The sequence below is a fragment of the Coregonus clupeaformis genome, chromosome 30 (assembly GCF_020615455.1).
Source record: "Coregonus clupeaformis isolate EN_2021a chromosome 30, ASM2061545v1, whole genome shotgun sequence".
In the NCBI taxonomy this organism is placed as follows: domain Eukaryota; kingdom Metazoa; phylum Chordata; class Actinopteri; order Salmoniformes; family Salmonidae; genus Coregonus; species Coregonus clupeaformis.
The window spans coordinates 29,757,623-29,780,165 of NC_059221.1; the positions used below are offsets into that span (position 1 = coordinate 29,757,623).

Sequence of the window (22,543 nt, forward strand, 5' to 3'; positions counted from 1 at the left end):
CTGCTTACTGACTGTACACTGTAACGTTACTGCATAATTGTAGTGGGTTTACTAACACGTTAGTTATATTAGCTATGTTGACTATGACGTTACTTTAGCTAATATGGTGACAACGATGTAGGCTGTGTGTAGCAGTTATGACATGGTTTGGCTTGGAACGTTTTTTTTTGCCTGGTCACATCCAGCTGATGTGTTGTGCATTGAAGTCCACAAGCGAAGGCAAAAGGTGAGAGGAGGAGAGCGCATAGATGCGAGAAGGAATACAACGTGGCTGCTATGAAAGTGAACTGTGTTTACGCGTGATCAGGGGTGTATTCATTCCACCGATTCTGTTGAAGAAAAGTTTCGCAAACGGAACGAAATGGGGATAAACATACCTGAATTTGTCCAATAGAAACTCTTGTTTGCAACTGTTGGACTAATGATTACACCCTAGATCAGCTAGATGCAGGCAAGAGTGTGCAAGGCGGCATTGAATGTGTCACGGTCTGTCACCTCAAATGTTTCTCTCGACCTGTGTGCACCTACGTTGTAAACTTTAATTCATAGGCTAGTTTGTAGCAACCTCATGATGGGTATAGGAACATTTGAGTATCATGTAGTAGCCTAAACCTATCGCTGTTACATTGAACTGGCGGAATGGAATATGAATGACAGTCATCCAATATGCTGTAATAGAAATAAGGCCATGCGCATGAGAATAAAAAAAACGTCCTCACTCATCTTAAACGGCACTGACCGCCACTGATCTCCATAGTGCTAACAGTAATAGTATTTTGGTTGGTCCTCGAAACAAACAGAGCAACACCATAAAGAAGGTTTTCACATAGAATAATACACTCAGTTTAACTGTATTCAGCTCTGCTTGATATTACTGTACGTGGATAATATCAAGGGAACTGAACTGTCAAATTAATGTACACAATATAATATGCATGTCTATCCACAGGTCAAAATGCTGGTCCTGCAAAAACAAACATCAACGTAACAAGGTAACCACACTGGTCCAACTGCAGTAATACAGTCACACTGCAGACATATTTAAGACAGTTTTCTTTGGGAGATCTCCATTAAGTGCATTAGAGCCTTTGACTATCATCATAAAATAATAAAATGGCCTAGGAATGAACATAGATTTAGTATTTCCTTCCAAACAGTGGTAGGTATTCAGCTCTTCATAAGATTCATTGGTTTAATTGTTTCAGTTCATCCAGTTTGTATACTATATATCCTCGAGACAGGAGTAATTTTGGTCCTCATTATGTCAGTGGTAAGACATGAAGGGAAATAGCATGCATGTCTACAATGCCTTTCTGAGTGTGTGTGTTTGTGTGTGTCCATGCAAACAATGTATAAAGACATTTGTCTATGAACAGCAGTGGAAAGTCTTTGTAATACAATCTGGCCAAACAGGATTTTTTTGCAAATGCACTTCGTAGAAATAGTCATTGTGTATACATGCCGGTAGAAATGTAGAATGCATAAGTCTTCTTCTTAGAATGTGAGTGGATTTTAGAGGACAACAATATCTTCCAATCTTCAAAGTTGAACAGATAATTAAATAATCTAGAGCTTTAGTTTCCCCGAGGTTTGGAATTTTCAACGGTTCACATTACGGAATGCAGTGCAAAAACAAAAATGACAGAAAACCACAGTCATCCATATCTTCATTTCTTCTTCTTTTTGGCCCTTTTTAGTGGTTAAACTGAATATTAATGACATCATCGAGGACCGACTGAGCCATTCAACAGTTGCTGGCCGGTCCCCTCCAGGCTCTCTCTCTCTATCTCTCCCTCCTGTCTGTTCAGGGCCATCCTCAGAGCCACTGACTGGGGTCTGCTATGCTCACTGACACAACAACAGACACCCACAGACCTGGTGCTAAGTATTCCCTCCTTCAAGGGCACATCTTCCTTTAGTCTCTATGGCCTGTATTAATCACAGACACTGGGGAAATAAGGCAACGGCTGAGAAGTATTGCTTTACTGTAAGTGCCTCCATAAGACCTATTATACCAAAGAGTGGTCAATATGACGGCACAGGGCTGGTATGGACGTATCCTTCTGAATACACACAATATAAATGACTGTCTTGCTAGGGCTAGACCATGGACAGAGTCAATTTAATAATCAGTTGTTTGAGAGAACATATTTTATCTCACATATACACTGACAGGGCTTTGATGTGGCTTCGCAGGCCACATTAGTTCCACTGCGTTGAGTTCACTCTTCGCTGTGTTAAGTTGTGCTGCATAGAGTCTGAGGAGAATGGACAGTGGTCTTTGAGGCACTGGGTGGCTTTAAGGTCTCATTGGTTAAGGCAGATCTCCACAATCTACCCTCCTCCCCCTCGTCGTGTGACAGCGCAGGATCTCCAAGGCTATTGGGACGTCCTGAAGGAGAGGTCTCTGAGGTCAAAAGTCAGCATATTTTACATGGAGTCGTCGTCATGCTCCATAGGCTCGTCAGGGAGGCTGGGGGGAAAACACATAGAGAAGATAGTTAGGAAAAGCATCATGCATCATATTTGTACAGTACTGTACAGGGGAGTCTGCCCTTTACTGTGAGAGTGTTTGGGAGTGTTTGAGAGTGTTTAGGAGTGTTTGGGTACAGGTGCTCCTGTCGTACCTCTTGCTGGTCAGGACCCCCACAGAGAGAGAGGCCAGAGCATTGACAGCATCAGTCTCCTCACAGTCTCTTCTCTGAGCACTCAGGTAGGACAGTCCCACAGAGCTACTGAACGGCTTCAGGGACTGCCAATACTGACCTGAAAAACAAACAGAGAATATTTTTGGCTATACAGTAGGAGAGATTGGGGTAAATTGAGACAAAGGGGTAAGTTGAGCCACCCTTTTTTCTAGGAAACACAAAATGAATCATTTGACCAAATATTTAGGGGTCTGTGAAGGAAGAAACCACATGGAAAAGGTTAGGTTCAAAAAACGGATTTTCACCAAGTCAAATGAATTTATTGTGTTATAGATTTCATGATGCTTGTATCTAAACCAAAGTAGATCATTTTAAGATTGTTCTATACCTCAGTTGGGGTCTCTATAAGCTTCAATAGGTCCTTATCTTAGCATGAAAGTGCATCCTTGTAGCTGTGTGGGCTAATATAGTCAAAATGTTTGCCTTGGGGTAAGGTGAGACAATGGCCATTGAAGTGTTTTCTTCCCAGGCGTAATACATGGCATTATCGCTGGGATATGAGGTAACAACAGGGCCTATGTTAAAAGTGTTTGTTGGGTATTAAGCCATGCTTAAAACAATAAAAACAAACAAAAAGGTGATTGTGTTGAACTGTGTTTGGGAAATAAAGATAGACATGGTTTAAAAAAATAACGGTAATATTTAATTCAGTAGGCGGCTTAACTTACCCTGTCCCGTGGCTCAATTTACCCCATACCCGGGGTAAGTTGTGTCAAGAGACCACTTTTTGGGGACAAGCTATGCTTACATATATTTGGATTATTTCCATGTATACACAACATCCTGAAATATATGTAGATATATTTGTTAAAAGAATACTATATTTCCCTTTGACGTAGTGATGCTGAATGTAAAAAATGGCTAAACTTACCCCATTCTGCCCTATGTGTGTTTATTCTGTGTGTTTTTTGCCTAAACCAGAGCCAGTAAGCACACACACTGGCTGCAGTCAGAAGGTCTAATCATCCAACTGATATAAAAGTTAGTCCCTCAAACTATATGGGCCCATATGGTGAAAGATCAATATTATTAATAGCCTTGTAGCCTACTGTATTAAATCCTTGTGTGTACTCAGGAAGTCTCTGCATTTCACAATAATTAGGATCAGACCAGAATAAAGGGAGAGACAAAAATAGAATAGAGAGAGAGAGAGAGAGGGAAAAGAGGGACAGTGGTGTACTGCATAAGAAAGAGACAAGAGGAGTTGAATGACTGTTTACCCACCATGTATCTGTATAACTCTCTGTAGCGAGCAAACACTGTTTGCATTGGGCTTCTGCAGCAGCACCTCCTCTGACAGAGGCTCCTGTATGGACAACACAGTGGGAGAGGAAACCATCAGGCCACTAATCAACATCATCCTCCTTTCCAGCCCTCAATACCTTTCCTCTTATTTACAGTGCATTCGGAAAGTATTCAGACCACTTGACTTTTTCCACATTTTGTTACGTTACAGCCTTATTCTAAAATTTTCATCAAGGATCTCTCTGTACTTTGCCATGTTCATCTTCCCCTTGATCCTGACTAGTCTCCCAGTCCCTGCCGCTGAAAAACATCCCCACAGCATGATGCTGCCACCCCCATGCTTCACCGTAGGGATGGTGCCAGGTTTCCTCCAGACGTGACGCTTGGCATTCAGGCCAAAGAGTTCCATCTTGGTTTCATCAGACCAGAAAATCTTGTTTCTCATGGGTCAGAGTCCTTTAGGTGCCTTTTGGCAAACTCCAAGCGGGCTGTCATGTGCCTTTTACTGAGGAGTGGCTTCCGTCTGGCCACTCTACCATAAAGGCCTGATTTGTGGCGTGCTGCAGACATGGTTGTCCTTTCTGAAGGTTCTCCCATCTCCACAGAGGAACTCTGGAGCTCTGTCAGAGTGACCATCAGGTGGACTCCAATCAAGTTGTAGAAACATCTCAAGGATGATCAATGAAACAGGATGCACCTGAGCTCAATTTCGAGTCTCATAGCAAAGGGTCTGAATACTTATTTCTGTTTTTTATTTTTAATACATTTGCCAAAACTTCTAAAAACCTGTTTTCGCTTTGTCATTATGGTGTATTGTGAGTAGATTGATTAATTTTAGAATAAGGCTGTAACGTAACAAAATGTGGAAAAAGTCAAGGGGTCTGAATACTTTCCGAATGCACTGTATATGATTGAATATTCCTTATGAGGGTATAGACTTCACATAAACCTTTATGGTATACGTAACATGATTTATGAAGGGGTTTAAAAGTAGTTTATAAACTGCTTTAATGCACATTAAACCAGTCTCTCACCTCAATGCCCAGTAGAGCGCTAACGCAGGCCTCGGAGGCGTCGCAGATAGCCGTGAGGTCGTGACCTCCCTCCAGAGCCATGATCACCCGGCCTCCAGCCAGACCCATCAGCTGCCGGGTCAGGAACCCAAAACCTGATGGACACATCGAAAACAACACAGTCAATATGGGATGTGGTGGACAATTAAGCACTGAAACTTTGCATGTAAACTAGCCTAAATCATGTTCAATGAGGCATGTGTGCCAACTCCTTTTCTAGATTGACAACATGGTGCCTTCAGAATGTATTCACACCCCTTGACTTTTTTCACATTTTGTTGTGTTACAGCCTGAATTTAAAATGGATTAAATTGAGATTTTGTGTCACTGGCCTACCACAATACCCCATAATGTCAAAGTGGAATTTTCTTTAATGAAAAGCTGAAATATCTTGAGTCAATAAGCATTCAACCCCTTTGTTTTGGCAAGCCAAAATAAGTTCAGGGGAAAACATTTGCTTAACAAGTCACATAATAAGTTGCATGGACTCACACTGTGTGCAATAATAGTGTTTAACATGATTTTTGAATGACTACCTCATCTCTGTACCTTACACATTCAATTATTTGTAAGGTCCCTCAGTAGAGCAGTACATTTCAAAAACAGATTCAATCACAAAGACCAGGGAGGTTTTCCAATGCCTCGCAAAGATGGGTAGATGGGTAAAAATACAAAAAGCAGACATTGAATATCCCTTTGAGCATGGTGAAGTTAATAATTACACTTTGGATGGTGTATCAATCCACCCATTTACTACAAATATACAAATAAAAAAATCAAATAAAATATATTTGTCACCGCGCCGAATACAACAGGTGTAGACCTTACCGTGAAATGCCTACTAACAAACCCTTAACCAACAATGCAGTTTTAAGAAAATTAAAAAAGTAAAACTGAACAAAATGTGGCAAAGAAATTAACTTTATGTCCTGAATAAAAAGCATTATGTTTGGGGCAAATCCAACACATCACTGCATACCACTCTTCATATTTTCGAAAATGGTGGTGGCTGCATCATGTTATAGGTATGCTTGTCATCGGCAAGGTCTAGGGAGTTTTTCAGGATAAAAAGAAACGGTTCAGTCTGCTTTCCAACAGACACTGGGAGACAAATTCACCTTTCAGCAGGACAATAACCTAAAACACATGGCCAAATATACATTGGAGTTACTGACAGTGAGGGAAAAAAGTATTTGATCCCCTGCTGATTTTGTACGTTTGCCCACTGACAAAGACATGATCAGTCTATAATTTTAATGGTAGGTTTATTTGAACAGTGAGAGACAGAATAACAACAAAAGAATCCAGAAAAAACGCATGTCAAAAAAATTTATAAATTGATTTGCATTTTAATGAGGGAAATAAGTATTTGACCCCTCTGCAAAACATGACTTAGTACTTGGTGGCAAAACCCTTGTTGGCAATCACAGAAGTAAGACGTTTCTTGTAGTTGGCCACCAGGTTTGCACACATCTCAGGAGGGATTTTGTTCCACTCCTCTTTGCAGATCTTCTCCAAGTCATTAAGGTTTCGAGGCTTACGTTTGGCAACTCGAACCTTCAGCTCCCGCAACAGATTTTCTATGGGATTAAGGTCTGGAGACTGGCTAGGCCACTCCAGGACCTTAATGTGCTTCTTCTTGAACCACTCCTTTGTTGCCTTCGCCGTGTGTTTTGGGTCATTTTCATGCTGGAATACCCATCCACAACCCATTTTCAATGCCCTGGCTGAGGGAAGGAGGTTCTCACCCAAGATTTGACGGTACATGGCCCAGTCCATCGTCCCTTTGATGCGGTGAAGTTGTCCTGTCCCCTTAGCAGAAAAACACCCCCAAAGCATAATGTTTCCACCTCCATGTTTGACGATGGGGATGGTGTTCTTGGGGTCATAGGCAGCATTCCTCCTCCTCCAAACACGGCGAGTTGAGTTGATGCCAAAGAGCTCCATTTTGGTCTCATCTGACCACAACACCTTCACCCAGTTCTCCTCTGAATCATTCAGATGTTCATTGGCAAACTTCAGACGGGCATGTATATGTGCTTTCTTGAGCAGGGGGACCTTGCGGGCGCTGCAGGATTTCAGTCCTTCACGGCATAGTGTGTTACCAATTGTTTTCTTGGTGACTATGGTTCCAGCTGCCTTGAGATCATTGACAAGATCCTCCCATGTAGTTCTGGGCTGATTCCTCACCATTCTCATGATCATTGAGGTGAGATCTTGCATGTAGCCCCAGGCCAAGGGAGATTGACAGTTATTTTGTGTTTCTTCCATTTGCAAATAATCGCACCAACTGTTGTCACCTTCTCACCAAGCTGCTTGGCAATGGTCTGGTAGCCCATTCCAGCCTTGTGTAGGTCTACAATCTTGTCCCTGACATCCTTGGAGAGCTCTTTGGTCTTGGCCATGGTGGAGAGTTTGGAATCTGATTGATTGATTGCTTCTGTGGACAGGTGTCTTCTATACAGTTAACAAGCTGAGATTAGGCGCACTCCCTTTAAGAGTGTGCTCCTAATCTCAGCTCGTTACCTGTATAAAAGACACCTGGGAGTCAGAAATCTTTCTGATTGAGAGGGAGTCAAATACTTATTTCCCTCATTAAAATGCAAATAAATTTATAACATTTTTGACATGCGTTTTTCTGGATTTTTTTGTTGTTATTCTGTCTCTCACTGTTCAAATAAACCTACCATTAAAATTATAGACTGATCATTTCTTTGTCAGTGGGCAAACGTATAAAATCAGCAGGGGATCAAATACTTTTTTCCCTCACTGTACCAAGAGGATATTTAATGTTCCTGGCCTAGTTACAGTTTTGACTACAATCGGCTTGAAAATCTATGGCAATAATTGAAAATGGCTGTCTAACAATGATCAACAACCAACTTGACAGAGCTTGAAGAATTTTTAAAATAATAATGTGCAAATATTGTGCAATCCAGGTGTGCAAAGCTCTTAGAAACCTACCCAGAAAGACTCACAGCTGTAATCGCTACCAAAGGTTGTATTGACTCAGGGGTGTGAATACTTATGCAAATGAGATATTTCTGTATTTCATTTTCAATACATTTGCAAAAATGTCCAAAAACATGTTTTCGCTTTGTCATTATGGGGTATGTTGTGTAGATAGGTGAGAGAAAAAAATTATTTAATCAATTTTGAATTCAGGCTGTAACACAACTAAATGTGGAATAAGTCAAGGGGTATTAATACTTTCTGAAGGCATGCATCAATCTTTATGATATTTACAGCACAGATTCACATAAATCCATAAAGACACACATTTACAACACTAACACAGTGATGCAACCAGGTCAGTGTGTACCAGGTCAAGGCTTATAAATGTCTTACCTTCTATTTATCAAGAACTAACTAGCACAGCTATAAAACCACTGTATAAGCTAGCTCATGGTCTAACGTGTACTGTTTGAGGAAAGTGTGTTTGAGGAAAGCCTTGCTTACATTTGGCGGTGACCTTGTAACCCCCTAGAGGTGCAGGGTGTCCCTCTGCTGCATCGAACCCTGAGGAGACCAGGACCACGTCAGGGGAGAACTCCTGAGCTATGGGCATCACCACCGTCCTGCAGGGAGAAACAACAATATTTCAACAACACATCGACAATATTTACTCCACAAACAGCACTGTCTGGCTGTTAATGACAGTGAAGAGAGCAGGGTTGAGGTTGAGCTGCCGGGGCCTCCTGTTGTTTTCTGTGCTGGCGTCAACCACCCCTCTCTGTCAGAGAGTCAACCAGCACAGCACAGAACAGAGCAGGGCCGCTAGCTAGCGAGGGAGCTAACGCAGGCATCTCTGCTGCCGCCCGAGTTCAAAGCCTCCATAGGCACGTCTGGTTCCCATTTGGAGCTTGTCACTCTCCTCACGTCACTGACAGCCTGCCATCTGGGATCCATTTGGGTTCATTATCCTGCGTTTGGATTCCTCCAGCCCAGACCCCCCCACTCCCCACCACACTAACCAACCCTGCCTCCCCTGCAGACCAATAAAACCTCCCATACTCCCCTGTGAGCCCGGCTATAGACCGACTACAGGGAGAACAAGAGCGAGAGGGAGAGGGCTCATTAAAGATCAATCAGAGCGAGGGAAGGAGAGGTAGGGATAAGAGGAGAACAGGAATGAGACAGAGGAGACAGGGAGGTGGTGGGGGTGGGGGTGCATTCCCTACCTCTGGAGTTTAGAGAAACTGACTGAGAACATTTCACCAACAAACAAAATGGTGGTGTCTTTTCAGATTCAAAAACAGAGGAATTATTATTATTTCCAAGGGTGGTGTACTACTGGGGGGAAAAGGAAGGTATAATAGCAATATTAAACTCTGGTTTCTTATTACGTTGAAGTTAAAAACTTTTGTTGAAACTTTTCCAGTACAATCTTGTCATTCTCATTTTGTTATGCTGGCTTAGAGGTGGAGCCCACCCACCACTGTCTGTGGTTGCCACAGTTTCCTACAGTTGCCACCAGACAGCCGACCTAACCAAAATACAGAGACTTCATTAGAACCTGAACCACCCACCGGTGGCAATTAAGTGCCATGGAGGAAGTGGCAGTGAAATGTCTGTTTAATACAACAACCACCAAACCTGGAGACAATTTAATATCACACATAAAACATTGAAAATTGGGACCGTACACATGCACTTCAAATGACTGGGATTCAGAAGTGCGTCAGAGTTTTTGCACTTCAATCAAAATACAGTCAATACAGTATGAGGGGAGAAGGGGGTCCTTTCTAGAAAGTGACAAGTTAAGACTGCATAGTTACAGAAATTGGGACGGGTGGACAATCATGTTTAAACCAGAAAGGACCATGGTCGGAGCTGTCTTACCTAAAAGCAGCGATGTACTCAGCATCACTCATAGGAGGGTCCAGACCTCCAGTCCAGGCCACGTTGACATTGAAGCCTTCCCCAGCACCAGATCCCACCTACAACACAGGCACACACAGAGAGACCTACTGAGACAATGCATTCTCCATGGAGATGCGGTCAATAACAGAGGTGCTAGAGGCACAACACACTAAAACCCTTGAGCAGACATCTGTCCACTGTAACTTTGGAACCTAGCTAGCTTTTTGAGCTTCTCTTGATGTCATGCCCATTGTCCTACTGGCAGAATGCCCCGTGTAGAGCTGATCCAATGATGTCACTTACCTCAGCTGGCCCCCCGCTGCCAGGGAAGAAGTTTCCGTCGTCATAGCGATGTAGTGAGATATACAGCACACTGGGATCATTGTAAAACACTTCCTGGGTTCCATTACCATGGTGAACATCCTAGAAACAGGACAGAGATGGAAGAGAAGATTTGGTTACATTAAATCATATAACTGCTGGCTTATTTGATGTCATATCCTAGACCTGACCAATAGTAACAAATAAGCAATGTGAGACAGAACTCACATGTGTATACATGTGTATACATACATGTACTCATACATGTTTTCATGTGTATACAGTATATCATAAGGGTCATACTAAATACTGTAGTTATTGTCAAAACAGTAGTAAGTCAACTGAGATGAGGATACCACCAACACAAATAGTGTTGCTACTGTTAATGCTACAGCCACTGTAACTGTAGTCCCTTACCCAGTCAACGATGAGGATCTTGTTGGCACTCAGTTTTTGTTGGAGCTGCTTGGCTGCAATGGCCACCGAGTTGAAATAGCAGAAACCCCTGGAGGGAGGGATGGGTGGAGGAAAGGCAGAGAAACAGACATTAGCAATACAATATGATAGTGGTTAGGATACAAAGAAAAATTTTGAAATTCCTAGGAGCCGACTCAGCACACCAATAGGAGAGGAGAGGCATAAATCTTCTGTCTGTTCTTCTCCTTCCCAGCTTCACTATCAGCCCATAAATATCTTTCATCAGACAGCGTGCTGACGCTGCAACGCTCAGCAGAGCCCACTGTGGTTAGCCTGGGCAAGCACCACCACAAGCAATATAGTACACACGAAAAACAACACACAAACAAAAACAGACATTAGATATGAGAATATGAGACAGACTTACATTGGGTTGGAGGGATCAGCATGGTGGCCTGGGGGCCTCACCACTGCAAAGCCATTCTGGAGAGAAACGGTCAAACAAAATAAAACATTATCATTCAGTATTCTTTCTCAAGTTGCCTGAGGCAGTCTGGAGTGTGATTTGATGGGGATTACAGATCTCTGTGTCTTACCTTGAGCTCTCCCTTGGCCACTCTGAAGGCCAGCTCTGTGACACTGCCTGCAGCCATGCGCGATGCCGTTGAAGTATGAGACTCATTCCAGATTGTGTCATTGTCCACCTGCCAATCAAAAACAACACGAGGGTGAGTGACAGGACAGAACAACTGCCAAGCTTGAAGGAACCAGTCATAAGTATGTGTTTAGAATCTGCTAACATGCTATTTGGATCAGGTGTAGTGTTTTTATTTCCATGGAAAATGTGTGTGCGTGCATGTGTGTGTGCATTGGGCCTCTCACTTACCCCCACTCCTCCGCATGGCAGCATCACAAACATCCTTTGAGAGAGAATGCCTGTGGGAGAACAATGAGTGGTTTTATTCATCACAAATAATCAGTGTTAACAGCTCCTTTTCATATCATTTTATTAGCATCTGACATTACTGTTTGTCTGTGTACCATCACTGAAATTACATCTTACAGTTTCTCAGTCGCATAGAAGCAATTTTTGGATCTGTATTGAAATGTATCTATAGCAGAACAGCAATGATCAAATTCTGAAATACATTTATAGATCTTCTGATCATTTTATTGCCTTTGTACCTGACTTGCATATCTTAGGCCCCCATTTCTTAGACCTCCCCACCCCACCCCACCCCACCCCCTCTTTTAGCTGCTCCTACTCTGTTTATTATCTATGCATAGTCACTTTAACACTACCACATGTACATGTTTTATTTATTTTTTCATTGTTGGTTAAGGGCTTGTAAGTAAGCATTTCACTGTAAGGTCTACACCTGTTGTATTCGGCGCATGTGGCAAACAACATTTGATTTGATTTGAAGAGAAATGTGTGCAACTGTGTTCATTGTTTCCAGCAATCAGTAAATACTACTGCATGACATTCTAAACCATCCCATCAGTGTCATACCGTGTACAATATGTGGAAGGATCTAGGCATTGGGGACTGTCTAATTTTTATGATTTTTTACAATATTGCAGACATGCAGAGATACAGAGAATGAAGTTGGGTTACTTCTAAGTAACTTTGGCTTACTCCTAAGTAATCATCTCCATTATTGTGACCTTCCATTATCCTTTGCTTTGGTCTGGATTGAGGCCTCATTCATATCAGTTGTGTTCCTCCATTGTATTCACCTTTTCTTATTTCTATTGTGGATTGTGTTTCCGTTCGCCAATGGAAAGTCTACAAAACTATGAGCAAACCAGCCTTTGTATTCAATACATGGAATAATATTTGATTTGATGTGTATGAAATTGTTTGGTGAAATCTGCATAAAAGGAGAGTAATTTCCCATAATTCTGCACCTTTGGAGAGTTTTATTAATTTGGATCGTCATTATTTAGTGACTGCAAAGAAAATATATTGATCTACTGGGATTTTTAAAAGACAGACTAACTTTCAGTTTTGTCTGCTTGGACTGAAGAGATAAGTATGGTTGCGTTAATCTTTTTGCAGGCAGTTGTGTTCTTTTGATGAATGTATTTGCAATTGTGACAGTATAATATAGTTTTGATGAATGCATTTATGTACTGTTTTGTAAAAGGCCACAGAGTTCTGTTTGTTCCAAAAAATGCTTGTACGGGATTGACAAAACTGTAAATATACTAATGAGTTGACTGATAAACGTAAGGGATTCCAAAGTGCCATCAATACTATACCATTAGAGTCATTAACCAAAGGCAAGTCCCTACTTACTAGGGACACCAAAGAGAGTAGCTTTACTTAACTGTTGCCAGTTATACAAGGGGCCCTGGCATAAGATTGGCATGACAGATTATATGAAAACATCATTAAGTCTTTAGTGAGGACGTACCGGCCAGCTTGCGGTTGTCCAGTTTGAGGCGGTTGAGTGGGTTGGTGCCGTACAGCAGGACATGACGCTCTGAATGGACCGACTGCAGCTCCTCCAGAGTGGCCTTTCTACCCCGGATAGTCTGTATTACATTTACATTTTAGTCATTTAGCAGACGCTCTTATCCAGAGCGACTTACAGTTAGTGCATACATTTTCATACTGTATGGGGGAAGATGGACCAGATTTAGAGCAGACACTGGACGATTTAGTAAGAGACAACTAGGACACAACTACGCCTATCAATATTGAATATGGCTACAAATTAAAAGGTAACGTTTGTCCCTTGAGTCTACCCACTGGGCACAGATGTCAATTCAACGTCTATTCCACGTTGGTCAAACGTGATTTCATTGAAATTACATGGAAATAACGTTGATTCAACCAGTGTGCCCAGTGGGTAGGTAAAGAAAAAGGAGATAAAAACGGTGGTCTATGTACCTCACACTGGCCCCTGAGACCTCTCTCCTGGAGACGTGACCAGATACTTTGGATCCTCCCAGCATGCTCTGGGTGGCTGCTGTTGTCACCACATGTGCACTGGTGCTTCAGCATCTGAGAGTCATAAACCAGGCCTGCAACCAAACAGAGACACACATTAATGTTAGTATTTCCAGCGATTACTACCCGTTTCCTCCACATCAACAGCTGTAAGACAGATCTAACCACAACAAGAGAGATGGAATATAAGCATATAAACTGCTTACTACCCATATCTTATCAGACAGTCCTTGACCAGGCCTCAGATTGGATCAATTGAATTACAGCCACAGTAGGGATAATAACCTACACCTAAACAGGTTCCCACTGTGGCAGTGTGCCTGAGTCTCTGTGGTTAACTTTTTACCAGTGGTGAAGCGTGGTTTGCTATGTGGTTCTGGGGCGGGTATTGGCAGGGGCTTGTCTGGCAGCGTGAGGGAGGTGGAGGCTGGTGAGGACTGGGTACGGGAGAGGGGCCGGTGGGCACCGCCAAGCATCATGGGTACCGCCAGTGTCTCCATGTGGGCTGTCTGCCGACGCAACTGCTGCAGCTGTTTCTGTTTCTCCCATAGCAACGACTAGAGAGAGATAGTGGGAGCAAGAGAGAAAATGAGAGCAAGAGAGAAAATGAGAGCCAGAGAGAAAATGAGAGCCAGAGAGAGAGAGAGAGAGAGAGAGAGAGAGAGAGAGAGAGAGAGAGAGAGAGAGAGAGAGAGAGAGAGAGAGAGAGAGAGAGAGAGAGAGAGAGAGAGAGAGAGAGAGAGAGAGAGAGAGAGAGAGAGAGAGAGAGAGAGAGAGAGAGAGAGAGAGAGAGAGAGAGAGAGAGAGAGACAGAGACAGAGAGAGAGAGACAGAGAAAGAGAGAGAGAAAGACAGACAGACAGACAGACAGACAGACAGAGAGAGAGAGAGAGACAGACAGACAGACAGACAGACAGACAGACAGACAGAGACAGAGAGAGAGACAGACAGAGAAAGAGAGAGAGAAAGACAGACAGACAGGCAGGCAGGCAGGCAGACAGACAGACAGACAGAGAGAGAGAGAGACAGACAGACAGACAGACAGACAGACAGACAGACAGAGACAGAGAGAGAGAGAGACAGACAGACAGACAGACAGACAGACAGACAGACAGACAGACAGACAGACAGACAGACAGACAGACAGGCAGGCAGACAGACAGGCAGGCAGACAGAGAGAGAGACCGAGAGACCGAGAGACAGAGAGAGAGAGCGACAGAGAGAGCGACAGAGAGAGCGACAGAGAGAGAGAGAGACAGAGAAAGACAGAGAGCCAGAGATAGAGAAAGACAGAGAGAGAGAGAGCCAGAGAGAGAGAGAGCCAGAGAGAGAGACAATTCAAATCAAATGTTATTTGCCACATGCGCCGAATACAACAGGTGTAGACATTACAGTGAAATTCTTACTTACAAGCCCTTAACCAACAATGCAAAGTAAAACAAATAAAAAAAGTGTTAAGCAAAAAAAATAAAAGCAAATAACTAAAGAGCAGCAGTAAAATAAAATAACAGTAGGGAGGCTATATACGGGGGGGTACCGGTGCAGAGTCAATGTGCGGGGGCACCGGCTAGTCGAGGTAATTGAGGTAATATGTACATGTGGGTAGAGTTAAAGAGACAGAGAGAGAGAGAGACAGAGAGAGAGAGAGAGACAGAGAGAGAAAGACATAGAGAGAGAGACAGAGAGAGCGAGAGATGTTGAGTGTTGTTGTGATTTTCAACCCACAGGAATCTATAAACGCAGAAAGTAAAGTTAAGTCAATCCTGCATGAAGCGTGAAGAAAGAAAATAAACCCTTTGCTGCCCTCTGCTGGAAGTTCAGGGAAGGCATATTCTATTAGTGGTCCTCTATCATCTGTGTGTCTGTATCTTACCTGGTTGAGTATGAGTCTGTATCTTACCTGGTTGAGTATGAGTGTGTGTTGTAGATTGATCTGTTCTCCCTGGCTGTCCAAATCAGACACAGGCTCCACCTCCCTCAGTGACTCTACCCGTGCTCGGCCCTGATAGGTGTCGCTGGGCATTGGCCCCACCTCCTCAGAGTCCATGTCCTCTGAGGGGATCTGTCTGAGCCGAGGCTTCTCACTGGATTTAGACATCAGCTGGAACACACACACAGAATTATTGATCCATTTAGATTTATTCATCCAACTCCATTCAAATCAATTAATTATTTTCCAAAAAGATAGCTGCTGACAGATGAAACCATCCTTGGATTGTACAAAAATCTATAATCCATTACAACAGAGTATGAGTGAGTATGAGAGTATGTGTGAGAAAAGAGGGATTTGTGAAGGTCGGTAAGTCACTCACCTTGCCCAGGTGTGTCTGCTGTTTAATTCTCTCCAGTAGTTGGCTGTTGTGGTGCTGTTGCAGCAGATGGGGGTGTAGGGATCTGGGGCTCTGGGGCAGGGGCTCTGAGCGGGTCCGGCTCAGGGGCTTGTGAGGGCCCCCTCCCGGGGCCAGACAATCCATCTGCGGGGCAAACTGCAGCGGCACGGGGCCCAGGCCTGGAACTGAGACATGAGGAGACAGGGAGATTATGGCTGTAAATCTGACTATTTGTCAAGGCCACTAGGTGGCGGTGCCACGATACCTCTGGTGGCAGAATAAACCTTTTCTTCTTAGCTCTTTCACAGGAGGCTAGAGAAAAGCGATAATGCCTACAGAATCCAGCATAGCAATTGTGTATTGTGTAAGACTTTTATAAGGAACACATTCCTGGCAAGAACTTCTCCTGTTCTATGTCAAATTCAAAATACATGAAAAATGAATTTTCACTGCTGCATATAAAGGCAATGTTTATTGGAAGTCAAACTTTTGCAAGCCAGCCAGCATTGTATGTGAATGCTGTGGTGTGTCTCACCAGCGAGCATGGGGGTATGGACTAGTCTGGAGGGCTCCAGGATGAGGACAGGCTGGAGGTGGGGCGACAGCGACCCACTCTGCCCCTCCATCCCCAGGGGAAGGTAGACAGACTGGCCTCCCGCCACCATAGGCACCCGGCCCACCTTCAGAGGGGACAAGTCTCCATCACTCTGAACACATACACACATATAAAGTGGCAATAAGTTATCTTGTTGCTATCAAAGACGAGTCTTAGTGTTGTTGTTTTTTACCATGTCTCTATCTCAACATAATAATAATAATAATAATAATACCTTGAATTTATAACATCTAAAAGTATTTTTCATAAAGTTGTGTGATATGCTTACCCTGGCGTTGGCTGGCAGGCCCAGGGTGATGGTGGGTAGGGCAGAGGAACTCTGGACGGTGAAGTGGGCTAGAGACCCATCCTGGAGCAGCAGTCTCTGGGCCTGAAGACACACACAACATGAATTCAACTACATTGACTAGACTGTTTACTCTCAAACCTGATAGGTAACTCAGCAGGCACAGGCCTTGTGTGTACTGTATATGCACACTATATATACAGAAGTATGTGAACATCCCTTCAAATTAGTGGATTCGGCTATTTCAGCCACACCCGTTACTGACAGGTGTATAAAATCGTGCACACAGCCATGCAATCTCCATAGACAAACATTGGCAGTAGAATGGCCTTACTGAACGAAGAGCTCAGTGACTGTCAACGTGGCGCTGTCATAGGATGCCACCTTTCCAACAAGTCAGTTTGTCAAGTGTAAGTGCTGTTATTGTGAAGTGGAAACATCTAAGAGCAACAACGGCTCAGCCGCAAAGTGGTAGGCCACACAAGCTCACAGAACGGGACCGCTGCGTGCTGAAGTGCGTAGCACGTAAAATCGTCTGTCCTCGGTTGCAACACTCACTACTGAGTTCCAAAATGCCTCTGGAAGCAACGTCAGCACAAGAACAGTTTGTCGGGAGATTAATGAAATGGGTTTCCATGGCCGGGCAGCCACACACAAGCCTTGCGCAATGCCAAGCGTCGGCTGGAGTGGTGTAAAGCTCACCGCCATTGGACTCTGGAGCAGTAGAAACACCTTATCTGGAGTGATGAATCATGCTTCACCATCTGGCAGTCCAAAGGACAAAATCTGGGTTTGGCGGATGCCAGGAGAACGCTACCTGCCCGAATGCATAGTGCCAACTGTAAAGTTTGGTGGAGGATAAATAATGGTCTGGGGCTGTTTTTCATGGTTCAGGCTAGACCCCTTAGTTCCAGTGAAGGGAAATATTAACTCTACAGCATACAATGACATTCTAGACGATTCTTTGCTTCCAACTTTGTGGCAACAGTTTGGGGAAGGCGCTTTCCTGTTTCTGCATGACAATGCCCCTGTGCACAAAGCGAGGTCCATACAGAAATGGTTTGTCGAGATCGGTGTGGAAGAACTTGACTGGCCTGCACAGAGCCCTTACCTCAACCCCATCGAAAACCTTTGGGATGAATTGGAACACTGACCGCGAGCCAGGCCTAATCGCCCAACATCAGTGCCCGACCTCACTAATGCTCTTGTGGCTTAATGGAAGCAAGTCCCTGCCGCAATGTTCCAACATCTAGTGGAAAGCCTTCCCAGAAGAGTGGAGGCTGTTATAGCAGCAAAGGGGGGACCAACTCCATATTAATGCCCATGTTTTTGGAATGAGGTGTTCGACGAGCAGGTGTCCACATACTTTTGGTCATGTAGTGTATGTGTTTAAGTGATTTTTTTGTAAGTGCATAAATAAATAGTGAGTGTGTGTGTTTGCGTGCCTGCATGTTTGTGTAGTGTTTGAGTCTTTCAAAATGCATGTGGGACAGCCTTTTTATTCTGCTGATTACATTTACATTTTAGTCATTTAGCAGACGCTCTTATCCAGAGCGACTTACAGTTAGTGAACACATATATATATATTTTTTTTTATACTGGCCCCCCGTGGGAATCGAACCCACAACCCTGGCGTTGCAAACGCCATGCTCTATCAACTGAGCTACATCACTGCCGGCCATTCCCTCCCCTACCCTGGACGACGCTGGGCCAATTGTGCGCCGCCCATGAGTCTCCCGGTCGCGGCCGGCTGCGACAGAGCCTGGATTCGAACCAGGATCTCTAGTGGCACAGTTAGCACTGCGATGCAGTGCCTTAGACCACTGCGCCACTCAGGAGTACAGACAAGACAAGACAACGAGGTGGAGAGAGTTTAATTAGATTATCAGATCTGGTGTTGCGTTCGGCTACAGGGCTATAGCCAGATGTCCTTCTCCAATATCACTGTTTTAAACATTTCATTACCCAAACAGGAACAACTTAGAGAAACACACTGAATGAACTGTCTAGAAACTAGGGCATTACTGCTCCCATTTCCACACAAACACACCAGAGAGGACAATGAAACCTCTGTCCTTATCTCATGCATTTGTAATGTATAAGTGTATGCGTGTGTAGAGGGGTAAGGGAGAGTGAGTAAATACCAATCGGATAATAACCTCATGGGACAGCCCGCCAACAGAGGGCAGCACTCCATTCTCATAGGTTAGACTGTCATTGGGGGAGCTGCAGCCAGACACTGGGGTGCTACTGCTGCTGGGAGACGAGTCTGCAGAGAGAGAGAGGGCGGATGGGCGGAGAGAGTGAGAGTGAGTCCATAATAACATTTATATTTTCTATTAGCCCTGGCAGCACAGAGCCTAGTGGGCAGCAGTGTTCTGTTTGGGGAAGTGAGGGACTTACCCAGAGTGTCGGGCACCCGGTGTTTGATGGTGGGTGGGGCACTCTCCTTGCGGGTCAGAGGACTCTTACGAGTGTTCAGATGTTTCTTCAACTTGTGTTTCACCTTCAGGTTGGGCTCTGAGGCTGATCAGTGACAGAGATAATAATAAAAACTATCGGAACCAAAAGGAAGTTAGTTGCCGAGTACAATGTTGAATCCAGGCAAGTGAAATCAGGATCAACACCTTTCTAAGATCCAACTTCCTCTCCATTCATACATTTTCAGCAGTTGTATATTCTGCTGATGTACATAATGTACTAGGACACATTTGGATTTACTGTTAGCCTCTTTAAAACAGATTCTACAGGCATTGTGAAGCCAAAATCTGATTTCAAACAGGTCTAATGAACAAGATGACAGTGATGAAGTGGTGTGCAGCCACGTGGCTAATTACAGTAACATTTTGTCAAAACTGTGTTATAAGCAGTACTCTGTCAGTCAGTCCCCTCTCTTTGCTGGGTGGGTGTGTGTGTATGTGTGCGCGGGCTGGGAACCGTGCCACAGCTGACAGCTCTACCACTTTGAAACAAGGATCTTATGTAATGGGCTAATTGTAGAGTGTAGCCTCGTAGCTTCAGGCACAGAGGCACAAGGCGTGGTGGTGAGAACTATACACTTTGCATTTGTGCGTGTGTGTGTCTCACCTGCCCTGCGTAGAGGGGTGTCATCTGAGCCCTCTCTGGAACCCTGTGGGGGGGAGGACACTAGAGGCTGGGGTGGCCCACTGGGGTCTGGAGCCAGCTCCCTACAGAAACAAAACACACACAGACACACAACACAGTCAGAGTTGGACAATCAATTCTATACAGATATCAAGGTGAAATTACTAAGCACAGCACACATACTGAAACATTATGTAATGCAACAAAAGGTGTAAAGAGTTCTCACCTGTAGCCCACATGCTACTGAAGGTGTAAAGAGTTCTCACCTGTAGCCCACATGCTACTGAAGGTGTAAAGAGTTCTCACCTGTAGCCCACATGCTACTGAAGGTGTAAAGAGTTCTCACCTGTAGCCCACAGGGGGACCACTGAGAGGGTTAGAGCTGGTCCTTCCCAGGGCTTGTTGTTTCTGCTTCTTCAGAATCACCTCCTGGAGCTTTTGCTTCACCAGGGAACTGGCCACAGCACCTGTCAATCAACACAGATATAGAGACCATCAGACCAATCCCTACAACTACTCTGTAGTGTGATACACCCATCAACTGCATCATTGTAACTGAAGATGAAAATGATCAATATTAAGTGAAAGAACGACTCCTTTTATGCCCAGAGCATGACATTGTAGGCAGAGCATCAAGATGAGATGGCAACATTTGGGAAAATCCCTTTCTATTTCAGTCTCCCTCTGTGCTCCCATGCTAGGAAGCTGTGGCCATGCTGTCCCAGTGTGTGTGTGTGTGTGTGTGTGTGTGTGGAGGGGACTAGGGAGGGCGTGGTGGACAGGGGGAGGTGACAGGAGGTGTCACTATTGATATGGTCAATATTGACAACAGTGCTGTTTGCACAGCTCGGCTATTTTTGAACCACTGTTTTAGAGGGACTTTTTTTTCTCTCTCTCTAAAATGAGCAGCCCAGCTCTGTCTGTTCTGCTCTAAAAGTCAATACCGGCCCAGAAATTCCCTCCTACAGTAGCATGATAGTATTCAGTAGTATCCAATGTTCATATGACTGACAGTGAAACCCCATACTGTCTTGGATGGCAGTAGGATGAGGATCTAAATACAATGTGGTGTGTGTGTGTATATGTGTGTGCGTTTGTGTGTGTGTGTGTGTGTGTGTGTGTTTGTGTGCGTGTGTGCGTGTGAAAGGCAACAGGAACAGTGGGCTCTGTGTGAGGAGGAAGCAACATGTGATGTCTACTACCACTGCCGTCCCAGCATGCCTCAGCCCACAACACACAGAGATGAGCTGCTCTGAGCAGAGCCACAATGGTCCATTGACAGCCACTCACAGAGAACCGGGTTTGGGACCCACAGGGCAGGGGTCAAAACAACAGCACTATACAGCTCATCCTTCCTCTCTTCTCCTTTCTTCTCTTCTCCTCTCTTCTCCTTTCTTCTCTTCTCTTCTCCTCTCCTCTCCTCTTCTCCTATCCTCTCCTCTTCTCCTCTCTTCTCCTCTCCTCTCCTCTCTTCTCTTCTCCTTTCTTCTCCTCTCTTCTCTTCTCCTCTCTTCTCTTCTCTTCTCCCCTCTTCTCTTCTCCTCTCTTCTCCTCTCCGGGGCCCTACCAGATACTGTCTTACTGGAGGAATGCTCAGAGACCTCACAGATGTATTTATGGACATGCAAAGACGGAGCACTAAATTACAGTTTTCCTCTGCTTGTTGTAAGAGACAAGAGATTTGGCGTTATTTTTGTCTAGGTGCTATTTATGATGACTCAGTCTGTTGGGAATAGGCAGAAGGAAGTGCCTCTCAAATGGGTGTCCATGTTGGTTTTGATACAAGGCATTCTTTGGCTGTTTGGTGTGAATATTTACATTTGTAGAGTGTGTATGTATTTATCTGTGTTTATGTGTGTGTGTGTGTGTGTGTGTTTGTGTGTGTGTGTGTGTGTAGGATGTTTGTCTTGTGAAAGTGACATTGATGGATCTGTTTCACTTTATACAACACTGTGCAGAACACTTCAATCAATGAGGATAACGATAGGGGAGAGTGGGGTATGTTGAGCTATTTTTTTACAATCATCATCACTACGTCAAAGGGAAATATAGTATTCTTTCTACCAAAGATTTCTACATATATTTCAGGATGTTGTGTCTCCCTGGAAATAATCAGAATTAAATGTAAACATAATAGTTTTGAAAACATAAAAAAGGTGGTCTCTTGGCACAACTTACCCCGGGTATGGGGTAAGTTGAGCCGCTTTGGGGTAAGTGGGTCATGGTGTCCTGTGACAGTGGGTGATGGTGCTGTTACAGGTAACTGCCAAAATAATGGAAACACTTTAGTAAATGAGGAATACAAAGTATATTGAAAGCAAGTGCTTCCACACAGGTGTGGTTCCTGAGTTAATTAAGCAATGAACATCCCATCATGCTTAGGGTCCTGTATGAAAATGCTGGGCAGGCCATTATTTTGGCTACTATGGCTATGTCCCCATAGGATGACATCCACAGGGCACAAGTGGTCACTGAATGGTTTGATGAGCATGAAAATGATGTAAACCATATGCCATGGCCATCTCAGTCACCAGATCTCAACCCAATTGAACACTTATGGGAGATTCTGGAGCGGTGCCTGAGACAGCGTTTTTCACCAACATCAACAAAACACCAAATG

General features: G+C 44.1%; 1 protein-coding gene across 5 annotated transcripts in view; it reads right to left on the reverse strand.

Moving 5' to 3' along the window:
* Window positions 1–673: 673 nt before the first annotated feature.
* The window catches only part of LOC121545590 (histone deacetylase 7), a 60,045-nt gene continuing 38,175 nt past the window's right edge, over window positions 674–22,543 (reverse strand). For 3 of the 5 annotated variants that reach the window (XM_041856246.1, XM_041856250.1, XM_041856249.1), the window contains exons 5-26: window positions 20,270–20,390; window positions 19,906–20,006; window positions 19,222–19,344; window positions 18,963–19,087; window positions 16,801–16,902; window positions 16,452–16,623; window positions 15,899–16,101; window positions 15,487–15,687; window positions 13,933–14,143; window positions 13,527–13,660; window positions 13,048–13,168; window positions 11,514–11,563; window positions 11,224–11,331; window positions 11,055–11,110; window positions 10,628–10,715; window positions 10,193–10,312; window positions 9,869–9,966; window positions 8,486–8,604; window positions 4,988–5,121; window positions 3,933–4,014; window positions 2,628–2,766; window positions 674–2,473 (exon numbers count right to left, since the gene is read on the reverse strand). In XM_041856246.1, coding sequence (XP_041712180.1) covers window positions 2,431–2,473; window positions 2,628–2,766; window positions 3,933–4,014; window positions 4,988–5,121; window positions 8,486–8,604; window positions 9,869–9,966; window positions 10,193–10,312; window positions 10,628–10,715; window positions 11,055–11,110; window positions 11,224–11,331; window positions 11,514–11,563; window positions 13,048–13,168; window positions 13,527–13,660; window positions 13,933–14,143; window positions 15,487–15,687; window positions 15,899–16,101; window positions 16,452–16,623; window positions 16,801–16,902; window positions 18,963–19,087; window positions 19,222–19,344; window positions 19,906–20,006; window positions 20,270–20,390 — 2,651 coding nt within the window. In that variant the 3' untranslated portion in view covers window positions 674–2,430. The remainder of the gene's footprint in view (window positions 2,474–2,627; window positions 2,767–3,932; window positions 4,015–4,987; window positions 5,122–8,485; window positions 8,605–9,868; window positions 9,967–10,192; window positions 10,313–10,627; window positions 10,716–11,054; window positions 11,111–11,223; window positions 11,332–11,513; window positions 11,564–13,047; window positions 13,169–13,526; window positions 13,661–13,932; window positions 14,144–15,486; window positions 15,688–15,898; window positions 16,102–16,451; window positions 16,624–16,800; window positions 16,903–18,962; window positions 19,088–19,221; window positions 19,345–19,905; window positions 20,007–20,269; window positions 20,391–22,543) is intronic. The other 2 variants (XM_041856247.1, XM_041856248.1) reach the window with 2 other exon arrangements.